The sequence below is a fragment of the Anolis sagrei genome, chromosome 3 (assembly GCF_037176765.1).
Source record: "Anolis sagrei isolate rAnoSag1 chromosome 3, rAnoSag1.mat, whole genome shotgun sequence".
Taxonomy (NCBI): domain Eukaryota; kingdom Metazoa; phylum Chordata; class Lepidosauria; order Squamata; family Dactyloidae; genus Anolis; species Anolis sagrei.
In genome coordinates this window covers 114,384,761-114,411,914 of record NC_090023.1, presented here as the reverse complement: position 1 = coordinate 114,411,914, position 27,154 = coordinate 114,384,761, and the positions used below count along the sequence as shown (strand labels likewise).

The following is a 27,154-nucleotide window of genomic DNA, read 5'->3' as shown; positions in this document are numbered from 1 at the left end:
TAGAGATAGAAGAATATTTAGGTAGCAGCATCCCAACATTCTGAGCAAAATGGATACTTATGACCTCAAATAATGGAGGCTTCTTCTACACTGCCATATAATCTAGATTATCAAAGCAGATAATCCATATTATCTGATTTGACCTGGATTATATGAGTCTACACTGCCATATAATCCAGGTCAAAGCAGATAATCTGGAATTTTATATGCCAGTTTAGAAGGGGTATAAAAAGGTCATCAACCCTAGAAAACCAGGCAGTGTAGCCCAAGAACTCTAGCCCAGAAAAGTAATATTTCTAAGTTATACCTACTAGATAAATACAAAGACCATAGCACTCTACTTCTTTTTTTTTTTAAGTACGACAATTTCTTTAGCACACGACCAATCTGATAACTAAAATAAAGCCCTGGAAGAAGTGAAGAAATTGGCACATGGGATTTCACAAGGAAATGTTAGTAGGAGAAAAGACAGAGAGAGAAAATTGGGTGCTGTGAGCTCATGGAGTGTCTTCATTTACTCTGAAGACAATCACATAAAAATGCCCAACATCAGCAGGAGTGTCTAGCAGCATTTATAAAAATAGCATGCTCTTTCGCTAGCTTTTTTAAAGAAGTAAGTTGCATGTTGTAAAATAATACTTTTAATAAAGATATTATAGCTTTTTGCAGTGAAATTGGAAACAATAACCTTTCAGCTTAATATGCAGGAGCAACATTAAGCAAGCCAACAAAAGAATCTCTTATGTTGATATTTTAATGCCTGGGGAGTGTTTTAACGAAATGATAAAGTGCTAAAGCTCGGGTTAGGAAAGGAGATATTATCATTATAAATGCTGAAATACTAAATAGGGTGACATCCCTCAAAGTCTGTCTTGGATTTTAACTAACTATACTATCACAGTAGTAAGGCATTTCGAAATTCTCAAGTATCTGAAGAAAAAGTACTATTTTTAAATCCATTTTGCAATGGCACATTTTTATTGTATTACAGTCTCCATCAAAAGAGATTTTTGCATATACACTAGTTAAATAATATATAAATGGATTTCAAATATATATATTTGAATTGGACACAGACATAACCGTTCTATTTCTAAAGATATGCTTGAAGGTTGATATGGGAACATGTCATTTTATATATACCTCTACCTATGCTCTTAGAACAAAGGCTAAAGGTCTGCTTTAGGTAGCATCTTTAGGTAACTTGTAACTTCTCTGTTTATCTGGTGAAATAGGATAGTATCTGCCCATACTGTGGAAACTACCCTAAAAAAGCATAGTAGTACTGTCTATATTTTACTGGAGAATGAAAGCTTTACTTGAGAAGTAGGTAACTTCAGATGATTCAATTTTTCACCACTTTTCTGACCTGTTGTGGGCTATACTAGTGCCTCCCAACACAACCACTTAAAAACACATGCAGGGCAGTTCCAAACAGCACTTTAACCTGGGAGCAATGGCATTTAAAAATATGATTGCGGCTGGCTTGAAGTCCACACACGTCCCAGAAAACATGTGATTTCAGGGGTGGGTGTCGAGATGACCTCCTGGAATCTTCCAGGAAGACAGGGAGATAGCCCCCAGCCTTCCAAAAGCACTTAAAAGGCATTAAAATATAACAACTTACCCGGCTGCCATTAAAGTGCTGCCATAGCTCTCCTGGTGCTTAGGAATAACACGCCAGGAGAAGGGGGCGGGGGCAGGAGCAATTTTCCTCTCCCCACCCCTCTCCTGGCATGTAATTGCTACATGCCAGGAGAGTGCCAGCAGCAGGGAAATGCCAGCTAGATAACTTATTTTTGTTTTTGAATGCTTTTGAGGGGTTGGGGGTTGGGGAGGGAGTTGGTGCCCTTGTGGTTTTCCAGGCTGAATCAGTCTGGAAAATGGGAGAGGGCTGTCTGGACTGCCCCTTCAGAAGTCTAGGGTAAGTACAGACAGGGGGAATAGTGGGTTTGATCCGCACCTTTCAAGAAGGTGTGGATCTAACCCACCATCAAATTACCTCAGTACAAAGCAGGGGTTTCCCTGCCATTCTCTGGCATGCCCCAGAGAAAAACGTGAGAGGGAGAGCTCTTTAGGTGCTGTCTGGACATGCCCACAGTCTGTTGAAAAAAAGGTAAAGAATGATACATGAGTACACATATCTTTTTTCAAATAGAACAGAACCTCAGAGGCTTGGGGCCATTCTACACTCACATATAATTCAGATTATCAAGGCAGATAATCTACATTATCTGCTTTGAACTGGATTTTCTGAGTCCATATTGCCATATAACCCAGTTCAATGTGGTTTTTATATAGCTGTGTGGAAGGCCCTTGAGGAGGTGTGATTCAGCCTCAGGCTGCAAGGATCTCAAAAATAGCAGGAGAAGTTGAGTGTAGGATTCTTCCCATAATGTGCTAAACCCACATTATGGCATTTGCACTGTACTGAATGTCTTCATGCCCTTTTCAAGATAGGCAAATGAGGCCCCTTCTACACTGCCTTTTAAACTGCATTATAGGGTCAGTGTACACTTATATAATGTAGTTAAACTGTATTATATAAGTTTACACTGACCTTATAATGCAGGTTGAAACTTTGTAAATGTAAAACTTTGCATTCTAATAGGAGGTTTAAGAGTCACACTTCAATGAAGTGCAGCACGGAGGTTCTTTATCTGAGGGCCTATCTACGCAAGCCTAAAGCCTGTGTTTTTCTGGATTAGACTGAGGCGCCCAAGCAGTGTGAGCACCATAGTGGGGTCATTACAATTTGATATGCCCATTAATATTTTTCAAAACAGTTCGTTTGGTTTTCCAGATTAAGATTGTACAGTCATATTTTTATTTGGAAGTAAATTCCAAAGAGATTAATAGAGCTTCTCTAAAAGTAAGAGTGTATAGGTCTGCAGGAAAAGAAAACAATACCAAACCTATGTGGTATGTCCCAATAGATTGTGAAAAGTTGCCAGAAAAGGTCCAAGCCTTAGGGGTTTCAGAGCCGAGAAAGAATGACAATTAAGGTTTCTTATTACTTTAATTTTCCCTTGGCCATTCTTTTTTTATTTCGAGATTTAATGAACAAATTTTATAAATTTCCTCAGTGGTCTAATGTTAAGAAAGAAATGTGTACTAATGATTTAACATCAGTGTGTTAGTACCAACATAGCTCCTACATACTACTTCTCCATTCAGTTTTATGGTCAGCTCTGATTTCTATCCCTGGGGATATTTTGAGATAGTATCTAGTTTCAACCAGGAAACAACATATCCAGATAAAGACACCATTCTTTCTGCTACTTTAATATTAAAATGTTTCCTCCTCCATGCTCTTTTGTCTCAGTGGAGGTCAGAAAAGGGTAGAAATGGAACAGAGCACAATGGAGGAAGAAATGCATGGATATATCTGTCCAACTTCCACTCCTCTCTTTACCACCTTCCACGCTCTGTTTTATCTTCTGCTGCTAGTTTGACAGATGATCTGTGGCATTTCTGGCATTTTCTAATGGAGGGCTCCTCATGCTAGTAAATAATAAGGCACTGTGCATTTATTCTATTTTCTTCTTCTCAGATTCTCCCAGTAGGAAAGAAAAAGTGAAAAAAATAAGGAAAGATTGCAAATAAAGAATGAAGCCTAGCAACCACGTGATAAATACTCCTTCTCAAAATACCCATTGGAGACTTCTAAGTGCTGGTGACCATACTTTCTTCTTTACAAGCCTCTGCTCTCTTTCCACAGTTTTCTTCCAATGTCTCAAGTACACTCATTTCCAATTGGCTACTATGGGTTGTCCCCATATAAGTGTTTTCTCCTTTGGCACTTTTGTAAACTGTGCAGTTCTGCTGATACTTCCTTCTTGTGAATAAATGGTCTTTGTGGTACCAGCCATTCTTCTCCTTGAACTGGGAAAATGAGTAGATACTACAGCAAAAAGATGAAGTATGTTTTCACCTCCTCCCAGGAACAAGCTTGTTCAGGATTTCTGTCTGTGAACTAGGTATACTGTCCTTCAGGACTCTATTCCTTTGGCCCCATTCCTTCTGTCCAGCAGCTGACAGTCTGACAGACAACATTTTACTTATGCAAACTCGACTCCTCCCCTTCTTGTTCACAAGGCCAAATTTTGGCTAGATCATCAAACTATCAGGACTCAGTTTGCTGCTAGAGTCAATAAAACAATAAAGGTGGTGATACATGTGAAACATAGATGTATAAACTCTTAACACTCCAAGAAAGGAAGCTCAATATGCCCTGCACCACAGGTGCTTGTGGCCTACAGAATCCAAGGTTCAGCATTTGGACATTGTCTGCATACTAACTTCAGTTACACTTTTCCTTTGCTTCTTTTCATAGAACCATGTAAACCTTAATTATATTAATCTTATTGGAACTGCAAGCTAAATAGGTGAATCAGAGCCTATAGAGCCTGTAGGAATACCCAGATCCTGAGAATCACCAGCTAAAAATCCTTTTCATAAAAGACAGATATAATCAGTCTTTTAACCTTATCACATGGACTCCTGGCTCTGTCTTAGGATGCTTCCAGGAAAGAATCGGGATGGAGCTTGCAGGAGCCCATACCATGACACAGGGCTACTTCTGGTGGGGCTCTGTCCTGGAAGCGTCCTAGGATGGAGCCTTGAGAACACGGGTGACTGCAATGGGGCCAGCACAGGGGAAGGCCAGGCAGCAACACTTTCCTCCATATGATGGAGAAGGAGGTGATGTGGGCAATGTGGGGCATGGGACAATGGTTTTCCCCATTGCCCCATGGATTTGCCATGCTGCCTGTAGAATACCCCACCATCACCCATGTTAGGGACCGCAATGTGATGAGGTCACAAGAGCATGCTTGACCAACTTTAAGCAGTATCATTGACCTAATTATTTCTATAATATGCAAATCTTTAAACCTAGAGCATAACAAAGTTGTGTCCATAACAAAGTTAGAGAGTGATCTGAGCTACTGATGTCTACTCTGAGGAGAAGGAGATTCCCCAGATTACTAAATGAAGGTCTTTTAAACTGAAATATAGTTGGATGAATTTGGAAACTTATGCATGCAAAGCACAGCTGTGAAGCATTGGGTCATCCCTACTGGGCATGTACTGATGATTTTGGCTATCCCTTATTTTGACTTCCTGTGCTGGTGCACCAGAGACAGGAGCACCACATATCCACCCTTATGCAGTGTTGAGATAACGAATTGAGTCAAAATCAATTTTCAACATGGCACAATTATAACTGTGTTAGGAAAGCACTGAAAGCAATTATTAAAGCTTCAAAGATAAGATTAGCAGGGAAAGGCAGCTTTGTAGTATCTTACTTTGTATGTGCTGCTGTTACAAAATACTGGGGTGGTGGGGCAGTTTTATTAGCTAAATTGGTTGAACTGTTACCTGATGCACGAACACATAGAAAAATGACAAATACATTAGCTAATAATAGCTGGTGATAAAAGAAATTTTCATTTATTTGCCCTTGTCTGAGCTCTATGGAGAAAATGTATGGGCACTGGTAAAAGAGCACATCAACTGCAAAAATGTTTTTTATAATGAGTATCTGTACTGAAGTCATAAATATGGAGTAGGAAGGGAGAGACTGACAGATGAGAGGAACTGTGCAAGATGACTTGATCTTTCCCAAGAGACTATTCCTTTGAAAGAGTAAGCTGAACAGAACGCGAGCAACAGACATCATAAAGGAGCAGAGGAGGTGGATTATGACTCAGGAGATCAGGGGATTCCCTCCTATTTCCATTAAGGGTTTTCAATGTGACACTGGAGGAATTAAAATAAAGTGTCTTGTTCAGCCATAAAAACTAATACATTCCTTGTGACATAAGCTTTCATAAACATTTTATAAGATGTGTGAAATGTTATCCTGGGCATATGGCTGTTAGGAGTGGGCAATTTTTTCATTAGTTGTTGTAAGTCGCATCAAAATTGTTATATTTGTACTTATGATGCGATATCTGATGTGCAGGCATAGCCTGTGCCAAAAACTTAAGAATCCAAACTTTCTCAATAAATAAATAAATAAATAAATAAAATGATAGACATTCAATGAGACAGCTGGTGTGGCTTTTTTTTAAAAAAGTTTTTTATCAAAAATCAGTAGACGTATTAATATTTCTGAAAGTTGCAGGGGTGGTGGTGGTGGGTGATCCCCTGTTATTTTGTGTCATTGTATAGAAAATTCAAGGAGATAGCTCTCTTAGTTTTGTTTAAAAAATGTTGTTTATGAAAATGTTGAAAATTCCCCCAAAATCTGTGGATAACCGAAATGTTCGGAAACTTGATGGACTAATAGTGATAAATGTTCTACCATTGTAGCAAGTTTCACCCCAATAGCTGTAAAAATGAGGGAGAAAGGAGTCCATGAAGTTTCCCCACTTGCACAATTACTATAATGAAAAAGTAATGAAATTTTTGTTACTCTCATTATAGTAGCAAAAGTTTTCCTAACAATATTTTAAAAATACTTTAGAAATGAAATGCCAGCACCTCTTAATTTTGTAATGCCTTTTAATTTTTTTTATTGATTGCACATGTCTAATGGCTGTATTTCTTGGGCAAACCTCTTATCTTGCTATTAATACAGTTTGGGAGCAAAGGCAAATTTGTATAACCAAACTCTCATAGAATCGTGATTCTCAAGGCAAGATTATCGCTTTGTGTGGAACACAAGTAGGTACCCATTAAACCGACAAATGCGAAAAGCATGGCTGTCAGTATTTATACTTAGGCAACATCTGCTGAAATCCCCACTACTCCAAAACCATTAAAGGTATGGATATATTCCCCTGCCAATCCTAGATATTGCTTCTTTGCTGCGGATTTAGTGACCTTTCAAGAATACAAAATCTTCACAAATGTTGCTTCTCATCATCCTGCACATTTCTATTTCATTCCTGTCATTCCAGCCCTCCAAGGGACTTTCTGCTGAAATAAAGCCAAGAATAATATCAGGAACAGCAGTGTTTCTTCTATCTACTTAGTACAGTTTCCATTGTACACTTCAAATTTTAATGAAACATTTTATGTGTTTTTCTTAAAACGGAAATGAGGTCAAAGACACTGAGCTAAGAAAACAATAAGATGCTGGTAACACAAATCCTGCATGGGATATTAAATCTGGAACAAATTCCAAACACTGTTTGTCTAGTCCACATCAAGTGTACTATTCCACATTAAGCCAATATCACCTCTCCTCCTGATTTCAACAATGTCAGAAAATCACTATGAAATATGTACTCCTAATCTGCAAGGCTTATGAAACATGTTTTCATGTGTCTTTATTTATTTCAGCACTTATATGCTACATTTTCTGGCAGAATAAAAATTATAATAAATAAGTAAAAGAGAAAATGCTGACCACACATTACAAGGTCAGATATATTGCTATTTTTTCCTGTTTATGCAAATACCCTATATACTCAGATATTACTCTAGAAAATGTAGCAAAAAATCCCCCCAACATCAAAAACCCTGGGCTGACTCATCCATAGATCAATGTGACTGCTATACCTCAACCTCTTATTTAAAAAAGTAATTATGACCCTCTCTGAGTTGCAAAATAATAATAATAATTTTATTTCTTACCCGCCTCTCCTCACGGCTTGAGGCGAGTTACAACGTTGCTAAAACACACAATCAAAACACATAATCATTTAAAAACACTTTGTAAAAAACACATATTAAAACAAGTTTAGTCCATGCCAGGAGAACCTAAAAGAATCACCAACCTGCCCTGGTTCTGCTTCTGACTTTTGTTGAATGCCTTTCAAAATCCACAATGTTGACCCAACTTATACATGAGGTGTAGTACTGTATATGACATGAGCATATACAGTACTACAGTAATCATTGTACTTATTTCAAATACATATGGATTTTATTCTCTGTGTCAGGAGAAGTAATTAAGGTATTTTAGTCCCCCAGGTAGAAGGAAATGAATACTTTTCCACAGTGTTTTCTCCTTGTGTTAAAACATCCCAAAGTGTTGCAGAGGATTTCTTGTGTGTAGAACAGCATGTGTTTTCCCACCAAACAAAATATTTTCTGCACAGGAAAGAATACCTTTTCTTATAAAACAGGCATTTGAAAAAAAAACATGTTTTTCTACACAATTTCTCTATAACAGATGATGTTTGACTACTGGGGGAAAATTGCACAAAATTCTCATTGGTCCATTATTGTCCTTGATGAAGTTTCCAAACTGTGGGGAAACCCACTTTCAACCTGAGAACAAGTAATAATAACAAATATTTTTTCCTGCTTTTCAGTTTCTGAAATAGGGCCAGAACTCGTCAGTATATTTTACAATGCAGCCCACGAAACCGAACTCAACATACTTCCAACGATACTACTTTTTGGTGAAGTCTCTTAAGTTCATCAATATTTATCCTATACAAAGAGATGGGTGGACTGGAGAATATAAATCAGCAAGCAATAAAAATGTACAGGTCCAGAAGAAAACACAAAGAGAAAACATAAATATCAAGAGCCTTCTGCATTTAAAAACACTGTTGCCCCTATGTCATCTTCACTGCTCTTAGTTCTTTTCATATGAATATATGCAATAACAGAGCTACAGTGATTGGTAGCTAGAGTGTTCAGCCTCTTCCAGACATATATGCGGCATAGCAAAAATGCATGCAAGAGAACAAAATGCTCGTGATTTGAAAATGTTTGTGTGTATGGGTGCAGGCAACAAAATTTCTGTTTGAGAACTTTCTGCCACGGGTAAAAAGGCAGGATATTATATATATATTTATAATATTGTAATGTAATGCAATATAATACTACTAATAATAATATGATATTATAATTATATATTTATATTACATGTAATATTACTAATAATATTACAGTATAATTGATATAGTGCAATATAGCAATATTTAAAACTGATGTTGTACTATGTTAATAATATATTGTATGTATATATACCTTGTAAGCCGCTCTGAGTCCCCTTCGGGGTGAGAAGGGCGGCATATAAATGTCATAAATAAATATATATATATATATATATATATATATATATGTATGTATGTGTGTGTGTGTGTGTGAAATAAATACATTAATTATGTATATGTTTTTTAAGAGAGCAGTCATAGTACTGTAGCATAGGCCATCACCTTGGAAATTATTTACTGCAAGGAGGATCCGATTAGACAGCATTTCTTCCAGTCCAGCGTTTATGATGAAAGAGAGACGCTACTTAACTCAGTTTTTATGATTTGGTAAAAAGCAAATGAAAACCAACACAGGCCAACTGAATTCTCTACAGAATGATGCAGGTTGAATTGGTATGCTCAATACATTTCTCAAGAAATCAGCATATAAGAAATTAATCAGCTTTCTATTTAGCTTTTTAATTAGAGATGTGATAGAGTATTTTCCCCTATAATGTCATAAAAACCATTTCAATTAAAAAGAGCAACAATTACACTAAACATTTTTTCATTCTTCTTATTGCTACATTAGAATGAAAGAGTTATTGTCATTGAGTAAACACACCTACACACATTTTTTCTCAAGATAAAATGATTGCAAAACTGAATACCACCATGTTCTCCTCAAGGGAAAAATTCACATGGCATTACTGTCAGTACAAATCTTTTGAATATAAAATGGCCACTATTGTGTGGTAGGAAATATTACAAAAATACTTCCAACCTTGGAGAGAGGGTGACAAATTCCCATGCCCAGAACCTTCCTTTTGCACCCTATTACATGTGGTGAATATGGGTATAATTCTGTGTTAATTTCATTTTACAAAGGGTGCATTTACATGATTCAAAATGTGTGTGTGTGGGAGAGATAGATAAAGCCTAAAACTATGCATGCATTTAGAAACCTTTCCTTCATCTTACCATATGCTAGTCATTATAGGATAGTAAAATGCAGAACCTGTTGTATATTTTTAAAGAGGATTTTTCTTCCCCAATATTTCAAAATAAGCTAGATGATAAGCTAATTTATCAAGTTACCTATGCCTAATGGAAGGTCCTTAATAGTTTAAACTTGGTTTATGAATTTCATTGGAACGCTGAATTCATTTCCAAATTTCCAAATGATAACATAACCCAGCTTAAAAAAATCTCGGTGTCTTGAGTTTTAGGCTTCTTCCTGAGGTTATTTGGGGTCTGATTTATTTTTTTAACTCAATAGACTGCATCAACTTTAGTTTCTTAGAAGACTGATATATGGCATATGTCATGTATCTCAAAAACTAGAACTGATATACAACATACTTTTTGGTGCCTCAGTTTGACTTTTTGATCAAACTGATGCAAGTTTTGGAATATAGTCAAATATACCCAGAAACAGGGCTAGCATTTGAGGCACTAAAAAGTATGTTGGCCAGTGTAATGTTTGCAAAATAGAATGAAACAACCTTTTCTCTGGTTTAGAATAAGAGACAGTTTAAGCCAAAGAAAAGGTTAGCAGTGTGTGTGCTATTCGTGCAGTTTGGGTGATACTAACAAGGAAGCGCCAAGGTCATGCAGCATATCATACACCAGTATTGCCTGCATTTTCATCCAAGAAGCATGTTGGTAAATATAGATGGGATCTTGGTTTTGCAAGGAAGAGAGAAATACACCCACATCTGTTGTCCTCAGTCACAGTCATTTCAAAAAGACTTTCTAGTTTTCATTTATATTTAAGACAGCATGTAGTAGGTATTTCTCATCATTAAGAAAAGATGATCCACATTCCATTTGCATTTCCCTGTCCTAACCCACATGTGCATTTTTCTGTTCACTTGCTTATCCATGGATATGATTCTTTCAAATGGAAACCTGCATTTGCTAATGGTCATCTTGCATTAAGACCATTATTTAATTCTCTCTACTGTAATGTTCTTTGTTCCTGTGTGGCAATAAAGATGACATACACTGGGACCTACTGATGAAGGGCCTATTTTATCTCTTTCATGAACAGAGCAGCTTTTCTACATGCAATTCTCTCTCAAATAGATAGTTCAATGAAGTAATGGAATCCTGTGCTCTTTGAAAAGATTGCTGGGCTAGGATTTTTGTATGGTGGTGTTACAAAAGAAATGTGCCAATTATCTTTTTTCTTAACTTTTTTTGGTTCAACCCAAGGTAAAAGCAGTAAGAGTTAGCTTGGGCCTGCTACTCAACAAATTGCAACTGACTGCATAATCAAAGGCAATTCTGCTTGGAATCACTTTTGCTGGCCCACAAAGTTTCATATTTAGGTGTTTCATATTCTGTTGAACTATATTATTTAGTATGCTTTTTTTTTAAAAAAAAGCTATTGACATCTGCATTTTGCTGGAAAAATTAGGACACAACATTGTTTTGTTGCAATTAACATTCAACATAAAAAGGCTTACTTGCTTAAGTTTCTTTAGATCTTCATCAAGTTCCAAGTTGTCCAAAATAACAGCAACAAACAAACTCAGCAGAATCTACAGAAGAATGAAAACAAACACCACAACATTGAAAAACAGAAGCTGCCTTTCCCCACTAAAGTTACAGATATCTAAAGTTAGATGGGCATTCATTTTCTCTTGAATTCTGTTGTATCATATATGCCCTGCCCGACTTACTGGGCAGGGATGTTGCCATGGCGGGCTCTCTCCTGTTTGCCATTGCTTCAGGTGGCCCCTTCTTCCCAGGACCCCCCTGCATCAGGCACATTTTGCACACCTTGGCAACCAGTCCCACTCCACCCTCTGAATGGCTGGACCAGGTGCCTGCCTTGATCCCCTGTAACCATATTTAAGTCTGGGCTAGACTGCTCCCCAGCCAGTGCTTCTTCAGCTGACCCATCCCTTCAGGAATGCTAAAATTGCTTATGTAGTTGTGTTCGAGTTTTGTTTGTTGTCATAACTTGTAGGTGTTTGGCATGGGCCCTGGAATTGTCTTGTGAATTGTGGGGGGGGGGGGGGGGCTGTCTAGTGACTTAGCAGGGGTGCAATGGTAATGGTGTCCCAGTATTAATTTGGTCAGAAAACAGCTGCATCCCCTGGTGTAAGCAGCAGGCTGTCCGACTCCTGATTTAGGACTCATGCATGGTGGCCCACCTCCTGTTGAAGCACCAGAAGAATGACAAACACACCATTTTGGGATAACAAAAGGCCACAACTTGTTTATTGTGGCCTTTTGTTATCCCAAGATGGTGTGTTTGTCATTCTTCTGGTGCTTCAACAGGAGGTGGGTAGTTGCCCCTGCCCATCCAAATAATAAAAATAAATAAGAACTTAAGTACCTTGTGGTTTGTAGTATCTGGATTCATACTCAGTGTTTGATTTACAAACGATGTGAGTGCTTAAAAACAGATAACAGTAATATGGGTGCACTCTTTATTCACATGGGCATGTCATCTATATGGAAGGCAAGCTTCAGAAATCTCAGTTGGCCTGGTTTGTTCTTTTTTAGTTCATGTCTCACATAGAAATAGAAATTTTGATCATAATGTCCATATCCAGTCTTTCTTTTCCATGTGGCCAAGTTGCATGGACTTTGTAGCACAAAGGAGTACTGTCATTAGATACAAGAAAGCAGGAGCTTCAGGCAGCAGATATTGGGAAGTAGCAACGTCACAGGAGAAGTGAGTTGTGTTCCACAGCCTGTTCTGTTCGGATCACCTAAGGTAGTTTGCTGCCTTCATGTTTAGTGAAAATACCTGGCATCAAAGAAAGATTCATCTGCCAGTCTGGTTTAACTTGGAACATGGAAAAGGAGGGTTACTATCTTACTTGACAGGCTGCAAAATATCCTTTTAAAAAGAGCTACCTCTTTTTAAAAGGAAAGGGCTAGATGGAAATATGGGCAGTATGCATTTCCCAAATTGCCCTTCTTTGTCTATGGGGAAAAGAGAAGAGTGGGGAGCATAACTCCCATGAACCAAAGAGGATAAAAGTGTAAAATTATATTGAAGCAGAAAATGCAGCTGTTTATAGGATACACTTTGAGAATATGGATTTGTGGCACTTTTTTCATGTGGGAGTGGAATCACAAAAATGTTGTGCCTCTAATTCTTGTCTCAAAAAGAGACTATAAGTGACATTGCTAAAATATGCAACCTTCTGAAGTGAAATAATAATAACCATTTCCACAACTAAAACAGTGTGCCTTTTTGATATGCCATTTACCCCTTTAAATGTTTTTTTGGATTGCAAATGTTTTTTAAAATGAAAAAGAGAAACATTCTTGTTTCAGAGTGTGGTCCTTAGCAGAATCATAATGAAAAGCTGTGCCCGATTTTATCAAGAGGTGTGCAGTAGGTGTGAAATATACTGCAGTTTAATCTGCAGTTATTTCCAGTTTCTACAGCTGAGAATGACAGGCACACAATGAAGACTTTCACTGAATGTCAAAAACAAATCTAGAGCCTTATCACAAAAGAACAGTTAAACCTCAACTAATTATTTGTTTAACTTCCTCTATTCTCTTCTGGATTTTAATAATATACTTCACTCCTAGCACAGCTTTTGTTTTTCCATGACTAAACCCAATTCTTGCTTTTGGTATAAAAGCTATTCATTTTTCTTTAGCAATCTATGGTATATAGATCTTGGCCCTAAATGCATAAAACTAGTAAATCAGTGTTTTATCCCAGGATCTCATTTTGTGTTCTGGAAGTTATCATTTACTCCAATATTTTCTTATTCCTTTATCCACTTGTTACAGAGGCAAGCGTACACGTCTTAAGGCTAATTCCCAATTATGATGCAGTTCAATTTGCTCCTGAAATGATTGGTATGGTTACAACTAAAATGAAATGGGGGAGTGGAAATCTCATGCTGTACAGTGTATGTACTGAAAAAGAAAACCAGCACACTTTTACAATGTGAGGTTTTACTCTTGATGGAGAAAAAGGCCTAAACTCAAAAACAAAACAAAAAAACAAACATGTTATATATCTCATGTTCTTTCCCACCCACAGAAGAAACTTAAGAAGTTTTCTTTCAATATATTAAAGGATCAGTTAGATGAATGATTGGTCACATTTGCAAAGGCTGTCCTAGAATTCTTTCATTTGAGTAGGGAGAAGAGTTTTCTACCTACATGTCACTCGACTGGAGGTCTTCCATCCTTGGAGAAAAAGCAAGTCCTACATTCTAGAAAAGAAAGTGTATGCTCCTGTGAGGGACTAGTGGAAATTCTATGTCCCCTCTCTTTGCATGGACTGAAGACCAGATGACCTCTCCAGAGGTTGGGGTGGAGTGAACCCAGTTAATAGACAATTTGGGAAAGCTTGGAAAGACTGTCAGGGCAATTATGAAAATACAATTAATGGTAGAAGGGTTTTCACACATTGGAAAGATATGAGACATTCCCTCCCTGGCAAAGCTAGAGAGGGAGAGCAATTTGTCTTCTCCTCCGAGGAAGAGGAGGGATGGTTCTGAGGGAACAATCTAGAAAAGGGGGCATGGCAAACTGGAAAAGCAGCCAGCCTCCACACCATTTGGCTGCCAACACTGACCCGCCATTTCTGCCCATTAACAGTCTAACTATTGGTTGCCTATTGGGATGGGGTGGGAATTTTTCCCTCCTATGTTTTGGGAGGATTTTTTGCCTACCTTATACTGTTTAGGGGCTAGCTGGAATGGTGTGGTCTGTTTAAATAGGCACTAGTATAAATAGCTAGGGAAACACAAAATAAGTTGGTGTACATCCAAGGCACCCCTGTTTGGGGTGTGTGCTATTACCTAAAACACTCATCCAGATATCTATTTGATGGGTGAGGTGAAATTGAATGGCACAGAAACAGGGAGAGTCTGGTCTCAACAACTTTGAGAGACTAATAAACTGGTTTGTTTTTACAACTAATAATGCAGGCTGTAGCATAATGGCATCTATTGTGTACTCCTATGAGCACTACACAATAGGAAGGCATTGTATTATGTTCTAATGATCAGCTGAAACTGCCAGAATGTGTTATGTGCCCACCTTTGGTTCAATTACAGCTAGAAGGAAAGTGCATTGGGATTGTAGAGTGTCTTTATGTGATGACTATAGGTTTCTACTTGAGGGCTAACAACTGCAGAGTGAAACAGAGTCTTGTTAAAGCCACCTGTGACATTTATGCAGAGATCAGCCATGTTAGACAAGCTTTACCTAAGAATTAAAACAGTTGCCCCAATCCAGTGAAAATACTTGTACAAAAAAGTTTTATGTGAAAGTGGTGTATGCAGTAGCCTGATTTACCCAATAGGTACTACAAGTGCTAGCAAAAAAGCCAACAAAATACACTTACAATATTTACTAAAACTACATAAAACATCAAATAAAGAGAAAGGAATTTACTTTCCAAATTCAAATCTTTATCTATATTCTTGAAGAGGGCAAAGTGTTTAAAAGGTAAAGATCTTGGTCTGCATGCAGAACACAACTAGGAATTGTGCCAAGGCTTTAGGAACACACATTTACTTGGTGATGCTTTCTCACCATGAGGAAACTTGTCATTTTTGTTAGGAAAGTTATTTTTGTTAATTATGCAGAGATTTCAGATTGTTTATTTGTTAGGGAAGAGGGCTGCATCCAATCCCATGTCCCCTTACTATGTACAGGTGATCTTGACTAACAGATAAGAAGGAATTTTGATAAAAAGAGAAAAGATAGAGTAGGGGGGAAAGGACTCCAACTGAACCTTTAAGATTATTTTTAAAATATAAATATTAGCATGAGCTTTTTGAATAACACTGTAAGATTGATATCCATGAAAGCCCATCTAATATAAATCAATCAGTCTTAAAGGTATTGCTAAATGGCTTCCTTCCCCCCTTTCCATGTTATACTGCAATAGGCTATCATGGCTATTCCTTTGAAAACTGTCCATTCAATGAGACAGCCTTTGTGGATCACCTGCTGCTATTTGTGAGTATCTATATTTCAAGGTCTAAATGCTGCAAGGAGGCAATTCTAGACCAAACACAATGATATATTGGACAAATATTGCTCTCAGTTCTACTTGTTGAGATAATGGGAGTGGAGGGATGAAAAAATGTGCTTGCTTGGGAATCTGAGGAAGTAGATGAATTTTATAAAAGCAAATGCTGCAACTTCCTTCTCCCAGCCCCAAGGTGCTACAGGATTCTTTTGCACACTTACTGGGGAAGGTAGACTTTCAGTTTTGAAGAATCTATATTCAATACTTCAAGTCCTGGATATTTCTCTCCTGCAATTAATCCCTTTCACAACAACCCCACCACTGTCAAAATCAGGCTCAGTTTGGATATCTAGCATGACCTAAACTGCCTACAAAAAAATTCCCCCTCTGCAATGTAACTACCTCTCATTTCTGTAATTCATCCCAAAAATTATGCCTTAGCCAGTATTTAGTATTAACAAAAGAGATGAATATTTATGTTTTGAATGATGATGGTTGGATCCAATTTATCATGGTCCAGTTAGGACGAGAAAAGACTCCTGCTTAAATCCTAAAATAAGTTATCAGTCAGCAAAGAGATAGACAAAATAATGCTTTGAATGACTGCATGGGCAAGGGCAACAATCCCTCTACACTGATCCAAATAAACAGTCTCATACAAAGATGATGGGATAACCAAAGGCCACAACTTGTTTGTTGGTTACAACTGAAAACGGGGTTGGCAGCCATACATGGGTCCTGGATCAAGGTATCAGTCAGCCTGTTTCTGACCAAATACCAAGGAAGATGATATGGGTTGCAGTGCAGGTTTCCATTCTTTCCGCCTCAAGACACTTGCACTACTGCACCCTCTTGCAGCCACACGAAGATCCCCTGGGGAGGGGGGAGGGAGGAACACGTACCACATCTAGGGTCCATGGCAACCACCCCCAAGTTGTGAAACAACCACACATAACAGCAACAAAGCCAACAAAATTGAGGGTGGAAAGGTGGGGAGAGCTCAAAGGCAACTGAGCTGGGAGAGCTAGTACACCTCCTCATATATGCAGCAGGTGGACCAGAGGGAAGTGGTTTTTCCAAAAGGAAAAACATTGCAAAAGGCAAAATGTAAATTATTAGGTGCACATCATACCAGGGTAGCAAAAAGATGATAAAGTATGAAGTAGATAGCAACAACAGGTGCCCACATATGTCCAACAGCATTAAGAGTCTGGTCCATGACATCCACCCATCCTTCTTGTGTAAGGATCTGGAACATTGACATAAAAGCCTAAAAGAGAACATAACAAAGCACACAGTTCGGTTTGACATAGCTCACAGATATAAATGCATCATCATTTGAGCAAAGGATCCATGCAGGAAGCTGTATATATTACAGCTCTGTCAGCCAAAATGAAATGAGCTTGTGTCTTGTTACTCATAAACTCTTGTGGATACAAGTGCCAAATTTCAGTGAAGTTTTATGCAAGACTTCAAGAATAAACCAGCTTTCTTGGGCTTCTCACATGTGTTGCCATGCCTTTGGCTGTATTTTTATCCACAGCAAGCCATCATATCTTTTTTTTTTTTTCTCATCCTCATTAGTAAACTGGAATGGAAAAGCATGATTTCAATATTTCTACAAAACATGTGGGTGAAGTTTAATGTGTACTCTTACACAATTGCCAATGCAATAAAATCTAAGCAGTGATATAATATAGTTATTCTTTGTATGATCATCTTTAAGTGCCCTTCTTTGTGGTTACATCCAACAGGTTGAAGTTTATCAGCTTTTGTATTTTTTTCAGAGATCAGGATGGTTGAAGCTTTCTTAGTTCCAGCTATGTAACTAGCTCTTTGAGAATACAAAGCTTGGAAAAAATGTGTTAAAAATGACAACAAACAACTTGTGAAAATTACTTTTGGAAGAGAGAAAAATATTAATATTGCTTCTGAAAGTTACATAATAGGTTAATAATGTTTTGCATCACAATTACCACTTATTTATTACTTTTACTTAATACTTTTTAGGACCTAAAATGCTTTGAGGCCATTTTAGGGTTGTGTTTTTTAATGGTAGTATTCTTAATATTTTAGATGCTGTTAAAGAAAGGAACTGAACAGTAAGAGAATAACATGAAAAAGTGCAATAAGTAATAATAATAATTCCTTTAAAATATCCACTTTACCATCTCTACAATAATAGGCAGGCATGTAGCCTGCCCCCCCCCCCCCCCAAATTCTCATGGTGGTTCGCAAAAAGGCCTTACTGGTGCATTATTCAAACTGTTATGTTTATTCCTATCATGATCTGATCACCATACTCAATATATCCCATATGCATGGGGGTATTGGGGTAATGATACAAAAGGTTTGCTAGGCTAGACCCTCTTTCATTCAGACTCAGCCCCCCCCCCCCCGAACCCCCTCTGAAAATATTTTACCCCCCCCCCCCCGAAATGAAATCCTGGCTACGGGCCTGACAATAGGCATCTGAGAAGTGCATCTGAAAGATATAGAAATGCATCTGTTATTTTAGGCACCATAATGCATTCTTCTGTAGGAACACATGATATGTATATCTTCTTTTTTTTCAATCTTCTCACATATTTTCTAATCCAAAGTGATAAAGGCATGGATTAGATGGATCAGGAAGACACTGTATGTAGATGAATAGCTCAAGATCATTTGGGAGTAGTATAGTGGTTTTATTGTTAGACTATGACTCTGGCTACCAGAGTTTAATTATTTGGCTGGCCATGGAAACACGCTGGGTGACCTTCGGCAAATCACACCTTCTAAGCTTCAGAGGAAGGCAAACTGCCTCTGAACAAATCTTACCAAGAAAGCCCTGTGATAGATTCACCTTAGGTCCCCAAAAGTTGAAAATGACTTGAAGGCATACAACAAGAGTTCATTTGATTTCCCCCCAGAATTTCTGTCTTTCTTTTCAGAATTGTCTGGAAATGCTAATATTTCTCACTTAAAAGGAAACTACTGTCATTTAATCTCTTTTTTAATGGAAAATAAATGGCATTAATGTTCTATGGCATCTCATCTATTTCTGAAAAAAACAACCCACCCAAATGTTACATTAAAGATTCATTCTGAATGTATCTCAAGAGATTTAAGCTTTTCCTATTATTAAAGTTCTCTGTATTGGAAAACACATGTTTCAAGAAAATAATAATGTAGTGTATAGTGATTTTAGGTTGTGCAAGTACCAATCTTTCTTTCAGAGGAAGATATTTTTAGTTGAAAGGTGCACTTTCCACCATTTATGCTAAAATGAATGCTATCTTGCTGACAGAACTAACAGCTGTGAAAATGAGACCTGAAGATTTATGCAAATAGAGTTTTTGAATTAATTCATGCTATCACAGAGTGGGAGAAGAGGAAAATCCTTCAAGTTTCTTTTAATGTATTTCTCATTCCAACATTAGGTAGTGTTTCTGATGTGGGTATCCAAATAATAATTCTTCATTCCCAAATATACTATATAAATGAACAACCATTAAAATATATCTATTAGCCACTTTGAGTCTATAATAATAATATTGCAGTATAGACTGAAATAATAATAGGAATTAGAACAACATTTCAAATATGCATTACTGTCCATTATTGTCCAAATCTATCATTAATTCAGAAGCAACATATTTAAAATATAATATCTTGTTAAAAAGTTAAAATCAAAGTATGACAGCCCAAATAGGCACTGTCAGCCTGGACTCTTCTTCTGCATACTGCTTTGATGGTGTATTCCTGAATGGCAGGGGGTTGAACTGGATAGGCCTTGAGGTGTCTTCTAGTCTATGATTCTATGATAACATCTGATATAACATCTGACCTTTCTCATCTCCTGATGTATCTAGTCTTCATGAATCAGACACATTGCTGATCGAGGCGTACACTGACTCAGACTGTCCCCAACATCGTATGTTGAGTCCAATAGTGCTTTTAGAATGAATGGATCGGGAACTCACAATTATAAGACATATTCTTTATGGATTTTTTTTGGGGGGGGGGGGGGTAAGAAATGGAAGATGACATCTAGACTCCTTCCAAATTCCAGGGAGTAGTCATTCAATGACCACAGTAACACTGCATTGTAGAAGTACACCTGGGCACAGTGAAGTAACCAATGGTAAAAGAGGAGAAACCTGAACTAAATGCCACAGTAGAAATAAAGTCTCCCAATCCCATGGGTCTAAATACTAATGTGTCATGTATGTACTTCCCTAGTGCAGCAAGAGCCTAGCATGAGCACATCAAATTCTCCACGGTCCATGATTTATATCTAGTATGCCCAGCTGGAGCTATTGGAGACCAAGAATACAATAGATTCTCAGTTAACCTGCATCCAAGGGGATTGGTAAATGTTGGATAAATGTTGTTTCTGAATGCTCGAGGGTTACTATTTAAAATAGACCTAATAAATACTATACCCCATCATAAACTGTGCATTGACTTAATATTAATATTTCAAATATTAAGACAAGATAAACTTAATCTAACATAAGTTTACTATTTTATAAAAACAGTCCTTTCATTTAAAAAGTATTATTTCTTCTAATTTTTTGCCAGTTGCTTGAGAATTTCAGTTGCTTGAGTTCTGGTTAATGGAGACTCTACTGTATCAGGCTTTTATATTTCCTGCTTTATAGGAAATGTTTGGCTCCTGTGGGTCCCCAGATGTTTTGGCCTTCAACTCCCAGAAATCCTGGCTGAGATTTCTGGGAGTTATAGGCCAAAATACATGGGGACCCACAGATTGAGAACCACTGTGTTAGAGTTGAGCATGCTTCAGGATTGGAGCATAAAAGCCTTCAACTAGGTCTCAGGTCTTGTTGGAGAAAAATGCTCACTTGGAGCTCCCCATGGTACTGTAGCATTGAATGACTGAAAGTGTCTTGTATGCACTTGCCTACTAATACCCAAATCACTCTACACACTTGTGTAGAGGGTATAGTTGGCACACACAAAATCATGCTAGGAAACACAGTCTAGAAAAAGAAGGAAGACTGCCTTTTCTAGATGTCCCAGTCATCCGCAAACCAGATCAACAATTGGGTCACACTGTTTACAGAAAACCCACACACACAGATAGATATCTACATAAAAACTCCAACCATCACCCAAGTCAAAAAAGAAGCACCATTAAAGGCTTGGCAGACTGTGCAAAAAGAATCTGCGAATCCCACCTCTTCCAAGATGAACTGAACCACCTCAACTGGGCTCTACAGGCCAATGGATACTCCACCTCTGCTACCCTGGAGACTAGGATGTGGAACAATGGCTTCAAACTACAGGAAAGGAGATTCTACCTGAACATTAGGAAGAACTTCCTGACTGTGAGAGCTGTTCAGCAGTGGAACTCTTTGCCGCGGAGTGTGGTGGAGGCTCCCTCTTTGGAGGCTTTAAAGCAGGGGCTGGATGGCCAACTGTCGTGGGTGCTTTGAATACGATTTTCCTACTTCTTGGCAGGGGGTTGGACTGGATGGCCCATGAGGTCTCTTCCAACTGTATGATTCTATGATTCTTTAGTGTGGGCATAACTTTAAGAAATTATAAATCCAAGAAAAAAGTAAAAAAAGTGTTGCAAGGATTCAGTTTTGAGGCCCATATTGATCTGAAAACAAATCCATCAAACCACACAAGAGAACAAGAATGGAACAGAGGATGCTGTGTTTCGTAACCATAGTGACCATACGTTCCCACTTATTTACTGTTTGTCAAGTAACCATGTGAAACCATGTAATTTGGAGGCATTAGTGAATGAAAGCTGTCTGCCTTTTCTCCCGCTTTCTTTCCTTTTCTTCTTCTTTTTTATAAAAAAACAAAACATAATATTCCTGTAGTTTTTGCACTGCAGCTTTCCAATCCAGTAACATTAATAGACTTGGTAATCATTTGTTCTTGTTTTGGCTAAGTGTACAGTACTTGTTTTTCAGATTCCAAGAAAATGGCAGAACGGTGCCATATTAGGGCATGACTGCCATTTGGTGTTTGTTCTTCTTTGATTGCATCCTGCACAATGAGTGGTATCATCAAGGCGCCTCCTTTGTCTACGAGATGCTAACATACACATGAGCACAATGAGCTTATTGAGAATAAACCACTTCTGGCAACGTATTTTGATGGCTTTGCCTGACATCTCAATGCTGTATGCCTCAGTAATGGCACTCTTCCAGTTCTGCACTCTTCCAGGGAGCAGGGGTTTATAAGAGCTGAAATAAACATGCAATCCTAACAACATGGAAAGGCTGGAGGTCCACATCCGTGTTCAGCTGAGCTCAGGCCTTAAGCCATGAATTTTAAATTATTCTAAAATATTCATAAGTAAATAAGAATAAGCCTATGAGATAAGGGTCAGCAGGATTCATGCTGCTTCTTCACCTGTAAATTGAAATTGGAGCTACACATTTATTTTCTAGCATTTACATATCACTTTTCTGACCACTCCAAAGAGGCCAGCCAAAAGTTAAAAGAATACATAATATACAAAATATATATCATAATAACAGCTTCTATATTATCAAAAAAGAGAGAACATTCACAGCTCACCAAAACCGATAAATTCTAACCACTATTGTATTTATTAGTTGCTTTGTTAATATATTTGTGAAGTTTTTATATTAGTTGTAATTTCTCTAAACCTTTGATATAGAGCAATTTACACAAGCTCCTTGAACCAAGTTAGGTGCTTTACTTTTTTTTACATCTGTTTGCAACATTTCTTATTCATTCCAGTTTAATTGCTCTGACCATTATGCCTTCAATAATCAGTGATAATGGGAAATTAACTTTGGCTCACTCATACCAGGAAATAATCTGGCGGTCCAATGCACATGAACAGAGTCTAGCAGATTATTAGGAACCTCCAGTATTTTCATTCAAAGGGGTGTGTTCTGTCAGTTACATTAATGCCAAATGATGAGTGAATTTCTGCTTCCCATATTGCTATGCATAAATTAACTATTCTTTAAGTGTAACTGTAAACTATAAACTGATAAAAGCAACCATTTTAGGGAATACTGCAATGAGATTTGATATTTTAACTTTTCATAATGTGTCCTTCATACTGATTTGTTAATAGTATTTTCTGAAAACTATAGAATTACTTGCAAATAATATAACATGCTAACACCACCCCCAAAAACAGTACAACAGCCATACAGCCCGAAAAACCTATAACAACCCAGTACAACAGGAGTTTTGGCAGAGATAATAATTACTTGTACTCTATGAGCTTAATGGAATTGTCCTACATTGACAGGCAACTTGAAGGTGTGTGTCCGCACACAACACACATACCAAGCAGACTGCCTTTGGATATCACAACAACTTTCTGTGGTTTTGTGAAAATGTTATAGTATGTCTACCTGACTCTATTAAAAAGCCACTATTTATTGATTAAACCCAGGGTAGTTCAACACTACTTTAACTATTATCACTCAACGCTATGGAATTATGGGAGTTGGTAGTTTTACAAGGTTTTTGGCCTTCTCTGACAAAGAGTGCTCATGCCTCCCTAAACTACAAATCCTAGGTTTCCATAGCATTGAGTTATGGCAGTTAAAGAGGTGTCAATTCTACAGTGTAGAGCCAATCCCAGACTACAAACTGAAGACAGTTAATTATTGTATATGAACTCTTGATTGTTTAAATCAGGACTTGTCATGATTTCTAAATCCACAATTCTGGTTTTTCTATGACTTGCTGCCTGTTCCTCCCACTTTGAAGGGGAGCAGCAAAAGCAGTGGGGAAGAAACTGTCACAGAGGATTTGGGCATCTTCAGTGCCATATATGTCTTAAACAGCCAGCTATGGTTAACATAAACCATGCCTTACTGTGATGTACTAATGTGTCCATTGTATGTGTGACCAAAGTTGGATGCAAATAAGGTGTAATGGGAGGAGAGGAGAGGCAAACAAATTTGAATACCAAAACTGAGATGCGATTAATGCAATCCACCAGACGTAGCTGCTAGGCTTCTCCCAGCAACCCCTGCCAGCATAGCTGACAGTAATAAATGCTAAGAGTAGCAAACCAATATGAGGTGTGGGAGGGAGAAGAACATGATTCTCAGTCCTGTACTATCGGTAATCACATGAATTTGCTATATCTTCTATGCATAGCGTAACTACCTATCAGTAAATCTGTCACCAAGATATTGTCACCACTGTTGTCTAGTTAGTCTCCATAATAATGTGTGTTCATCAAGAGTTTTTTTATTGGCAAGAATTTTATTATTGGCAACTGTGGATGGCAATTACTTCGGGCTGAAACATGTTGCCATTATGAGCATTGGCTCTCCATCTGCTGTGTCTAGACCTCTGCTGAAGCAGTCCTGCTGCTGGCAATGACTTCACGTAGAAGGCTCTGACCTTCATCAGTGACTATGTTTTTCTACTGGCTCTGTTCTCTATTCCTGCTCGATGTTCCCTTTGGCAGGAGTGATTGCAGTAGCAGTTATGAAGGCCACTGTGCTTGGAAATAGCTAGCTGGGATCTGAGGAGTGACACTTTGGCGCAAGTTCATTGTAGAGGAGCAGCTTAGGGAACTGGGCATGTTTAGCCTGAAGAAGAAAAGGCTGAGAGGAGATATGATAGCCATGTATAAATATGTGAGAGGAAGCCACAGGGAGGAGGGAGCAAGCTTGTTTTCTGCTTCCTTGGAGACTAGGACGCGGAACAATGGCTTCAAACTACAAGAGAGGAGATTCCATCTGAACTTCCTGACTGTGAGAGCCGTTCAGCAGTGGAACTCTCTGCCCCGGAGTGTGGTGGAGGCTCCTTCTTTGGAAGCTTTTAAGCAGAGGCTGGATGGCCATTTGTCAGGGGTGATTTGAATGCAATATTCCTGCTTCTTGGCAGGGGGTTGGACTGGATGGCCCATGAGGTCTCTTCCAACTCTTTGATTCTATGATTCTATGATTCTATGACTGGGATCACCGAATGGGTGATCCCAGAAAACTGAGGACCTTTCGTATGATGTAATTATAGCTTTATGATTCCATTTTAACTACCATGGTTCCATACTATTCTAGGATTTTCCATTTAACTGGGAGCATTTAGAACACCCAAACAGAAAATGCTAGTATCTAACCAAATTAGAAGGACTGGATTTTGCAGATGGAGTCGTGGTAGATAAAGCGGAATCATACTGCTATAACTGTATAGTGCAAAGGGGCTCTTGATTTTTTGGTGACTCAATACAATCAGTGTGTATCCCCTTCTCCCTCCAAATACTCTTTCTCTTATGTAGAATGTCTTATCTAGGCCTTTTCACACAGCTGTATAAAATCCAGATACAGGCCGGTTCCAGACAGCCCTTTATCCCAGGATCATTTGCATTTTAAAAACGCGGATGTTCCTGGGGGGCAGTCTACACCCACTTCAGAAAGTGCATGCTTTCTGGGGTGGGTGTCCAGATGTTCTGCTGGTACTAGCCCAGAAGAACATCTGGGGACCCTCCCCCAAAGCCCTCAAACTTCTTTGAAAAGTAAAGAAAACTTACTCAGCCTCCAGTACAGTGTTGCAGCACATCTCCCAGTGCATAGAAATGACGCACCAGGAGTGCAAGGGAGGGGGGAGTGATTTTCCTCCCCCCCCCCCCCCGATGCATCATTTCTACATGCTGGGAGATGTGCTGCAAAGTGTTTGAAAAGTAAAGAAAACTTACCCGGCCTCAAGTACAGTGGTGCAGGAGGCCGGGTAAGTTTTCTTTACTTTTCAAAGGGCTATGGGGGCTTTGGCAGAAGGGGGGGTACTCCCACAGTGTTCCAGACTAATTTAGTCCAGAAAACTGTGGAAATGGTGTCTGGATTGCAGTCCAGACAGCAGAAATAGTGGGTTTATCCCACGCCTCCCAAGAAGGCATGGAATAAATCCACTATCTAATTAATTTGCTATAAATGAGGAAAATGTCCTGGACACTCCTGAATTAATTCACTACAAACCAGGAAATTCCTGGTTTGTAGATCATTAATTTGGGATTGTCCAGGATATCACCTGGACAGCCCCTTCTTTATTGCAGGAGTTTCTGCAATAAAGAGGCTCTGGATGCACCTTCAGATAACCCAGTTCAAAGCAGATATTGTGGATTTTCTGCCTTGATATTTTGGGTTTTATGGCTGTGTGGAAGGGCCATTGGAATGTAAGTGCAAGGGAATACTGTCCATCGTCTAAGCCAATTGGAGCCTTTTTGGTAGAAATAAATGAAATAAAGAAAATGATTAGAATTTCATCTTTCTAGAGCTACACATTCCCTGGACAGGACTGGCAAACTGTGAAGTACTTGGGGCTTCCTTTGACTTTGACATCTGACCTAATGACATTCTCTTCCAAAATTACCCTACATTATTTTTGCCCCTCATTGTAAATTTTGACCACCCCAATGCAATTTTAGAGAGTGTAATTTGCAATTTTAAAATCATTTAAACTCTGGGCCCATTTTTAAGCCAGGAAAGGCATTTTTAAGAAATAGAATGAGACCAGCTAATCATTTCTGATTTCTAAAACAATTATGAAGATTTAAGAAAGTCCAATCATGTATATATGGTAAACTGCACTACAACAAAAGGTCTTAGGGATGGAATCAAATCTGGGGATATCAGAGATCCATGTTGCTACCCAGTCACTGTTTGTTTCTGAATACCATTTCAGTGGGAAAGACTACAACTGGTGCTCAAGACAATTCTGACTAACAATTTTGTCCTAAAAGCCAGACCAAGCCATCAGACCCTCCCTTGATGAGCATCTATCAAGCCAAGATATAGTTTTTTTCCTTTCTTTAACAATAATTGGCTAAATGAATCCCCACATGGTTGGCGATGCTCCCCTTTCTTCCTAAATATCTGTTCTAGGTGAAGTGGTGAAAAACATTATTAAAGATACAATGATCAAGCATACAAAAGGACAGACCATGCTATAAAAGAATCAACTTGGTTTGGGTAGATTGTTCTTGTCCACCTAAACAGTTAGACATTTTTGGACAAGCCAATAAACGCATAGACAGGAGCAATCTGATAAACAACATTTGCTTGAACCTCTGACCATAGACTCTTGTGAAAACTTAGCGGTCAAAGAATAAGTCCTTTTAAGAATCCAAAAATGGTCAACAGGAAGCAGACAAGAATAAACTGCCAATTCTTGCAAGAGCGGGGTGAGAACTCTGGAGCTTCTTGGGGATCTGTATTGGGGCCAATGCTTTTAAACATGTTCATAAATGACCTGGAAATAATAGATAAATGGCCATGTTTGCATATGATACCAAATTATTTAGAGCAGCTGAAACAAAACACATTGCTAA

The 27,154-nt window shown here is 38.3% G+C and overlaps 1 protein-coding gene across 3 annotated transcripts in view; it reads right to left on the bottom strand.

The window, feature by feature from the left end:
* Positions 1-27,154, bottom strand: part of NALCN (sodium leak channel, non-selective) — a 275,342-nt gene that overhangs the window by 68,463 nt on the left and 179,725 nt on the right. For all 3 annotated transcript variants that reach the window (XM_060769568.2, XM_060769570.2, XM_060769569.2), the window contains 2 exons: positions 16,991-17,128; positions 11,354-11,428 (listed from right to left, as the gene is read on the bottom strand). In XM_060769568.2, coding sequence (XP_060625551.1) covers positions 11,354-11,428; positions 16,991-17,128 — 213 coding nt within the window. The remainder of the gene's footprint in view (positions 1-11,353; positions 11,429-16,990; positions 17,129-27,154) is intronic.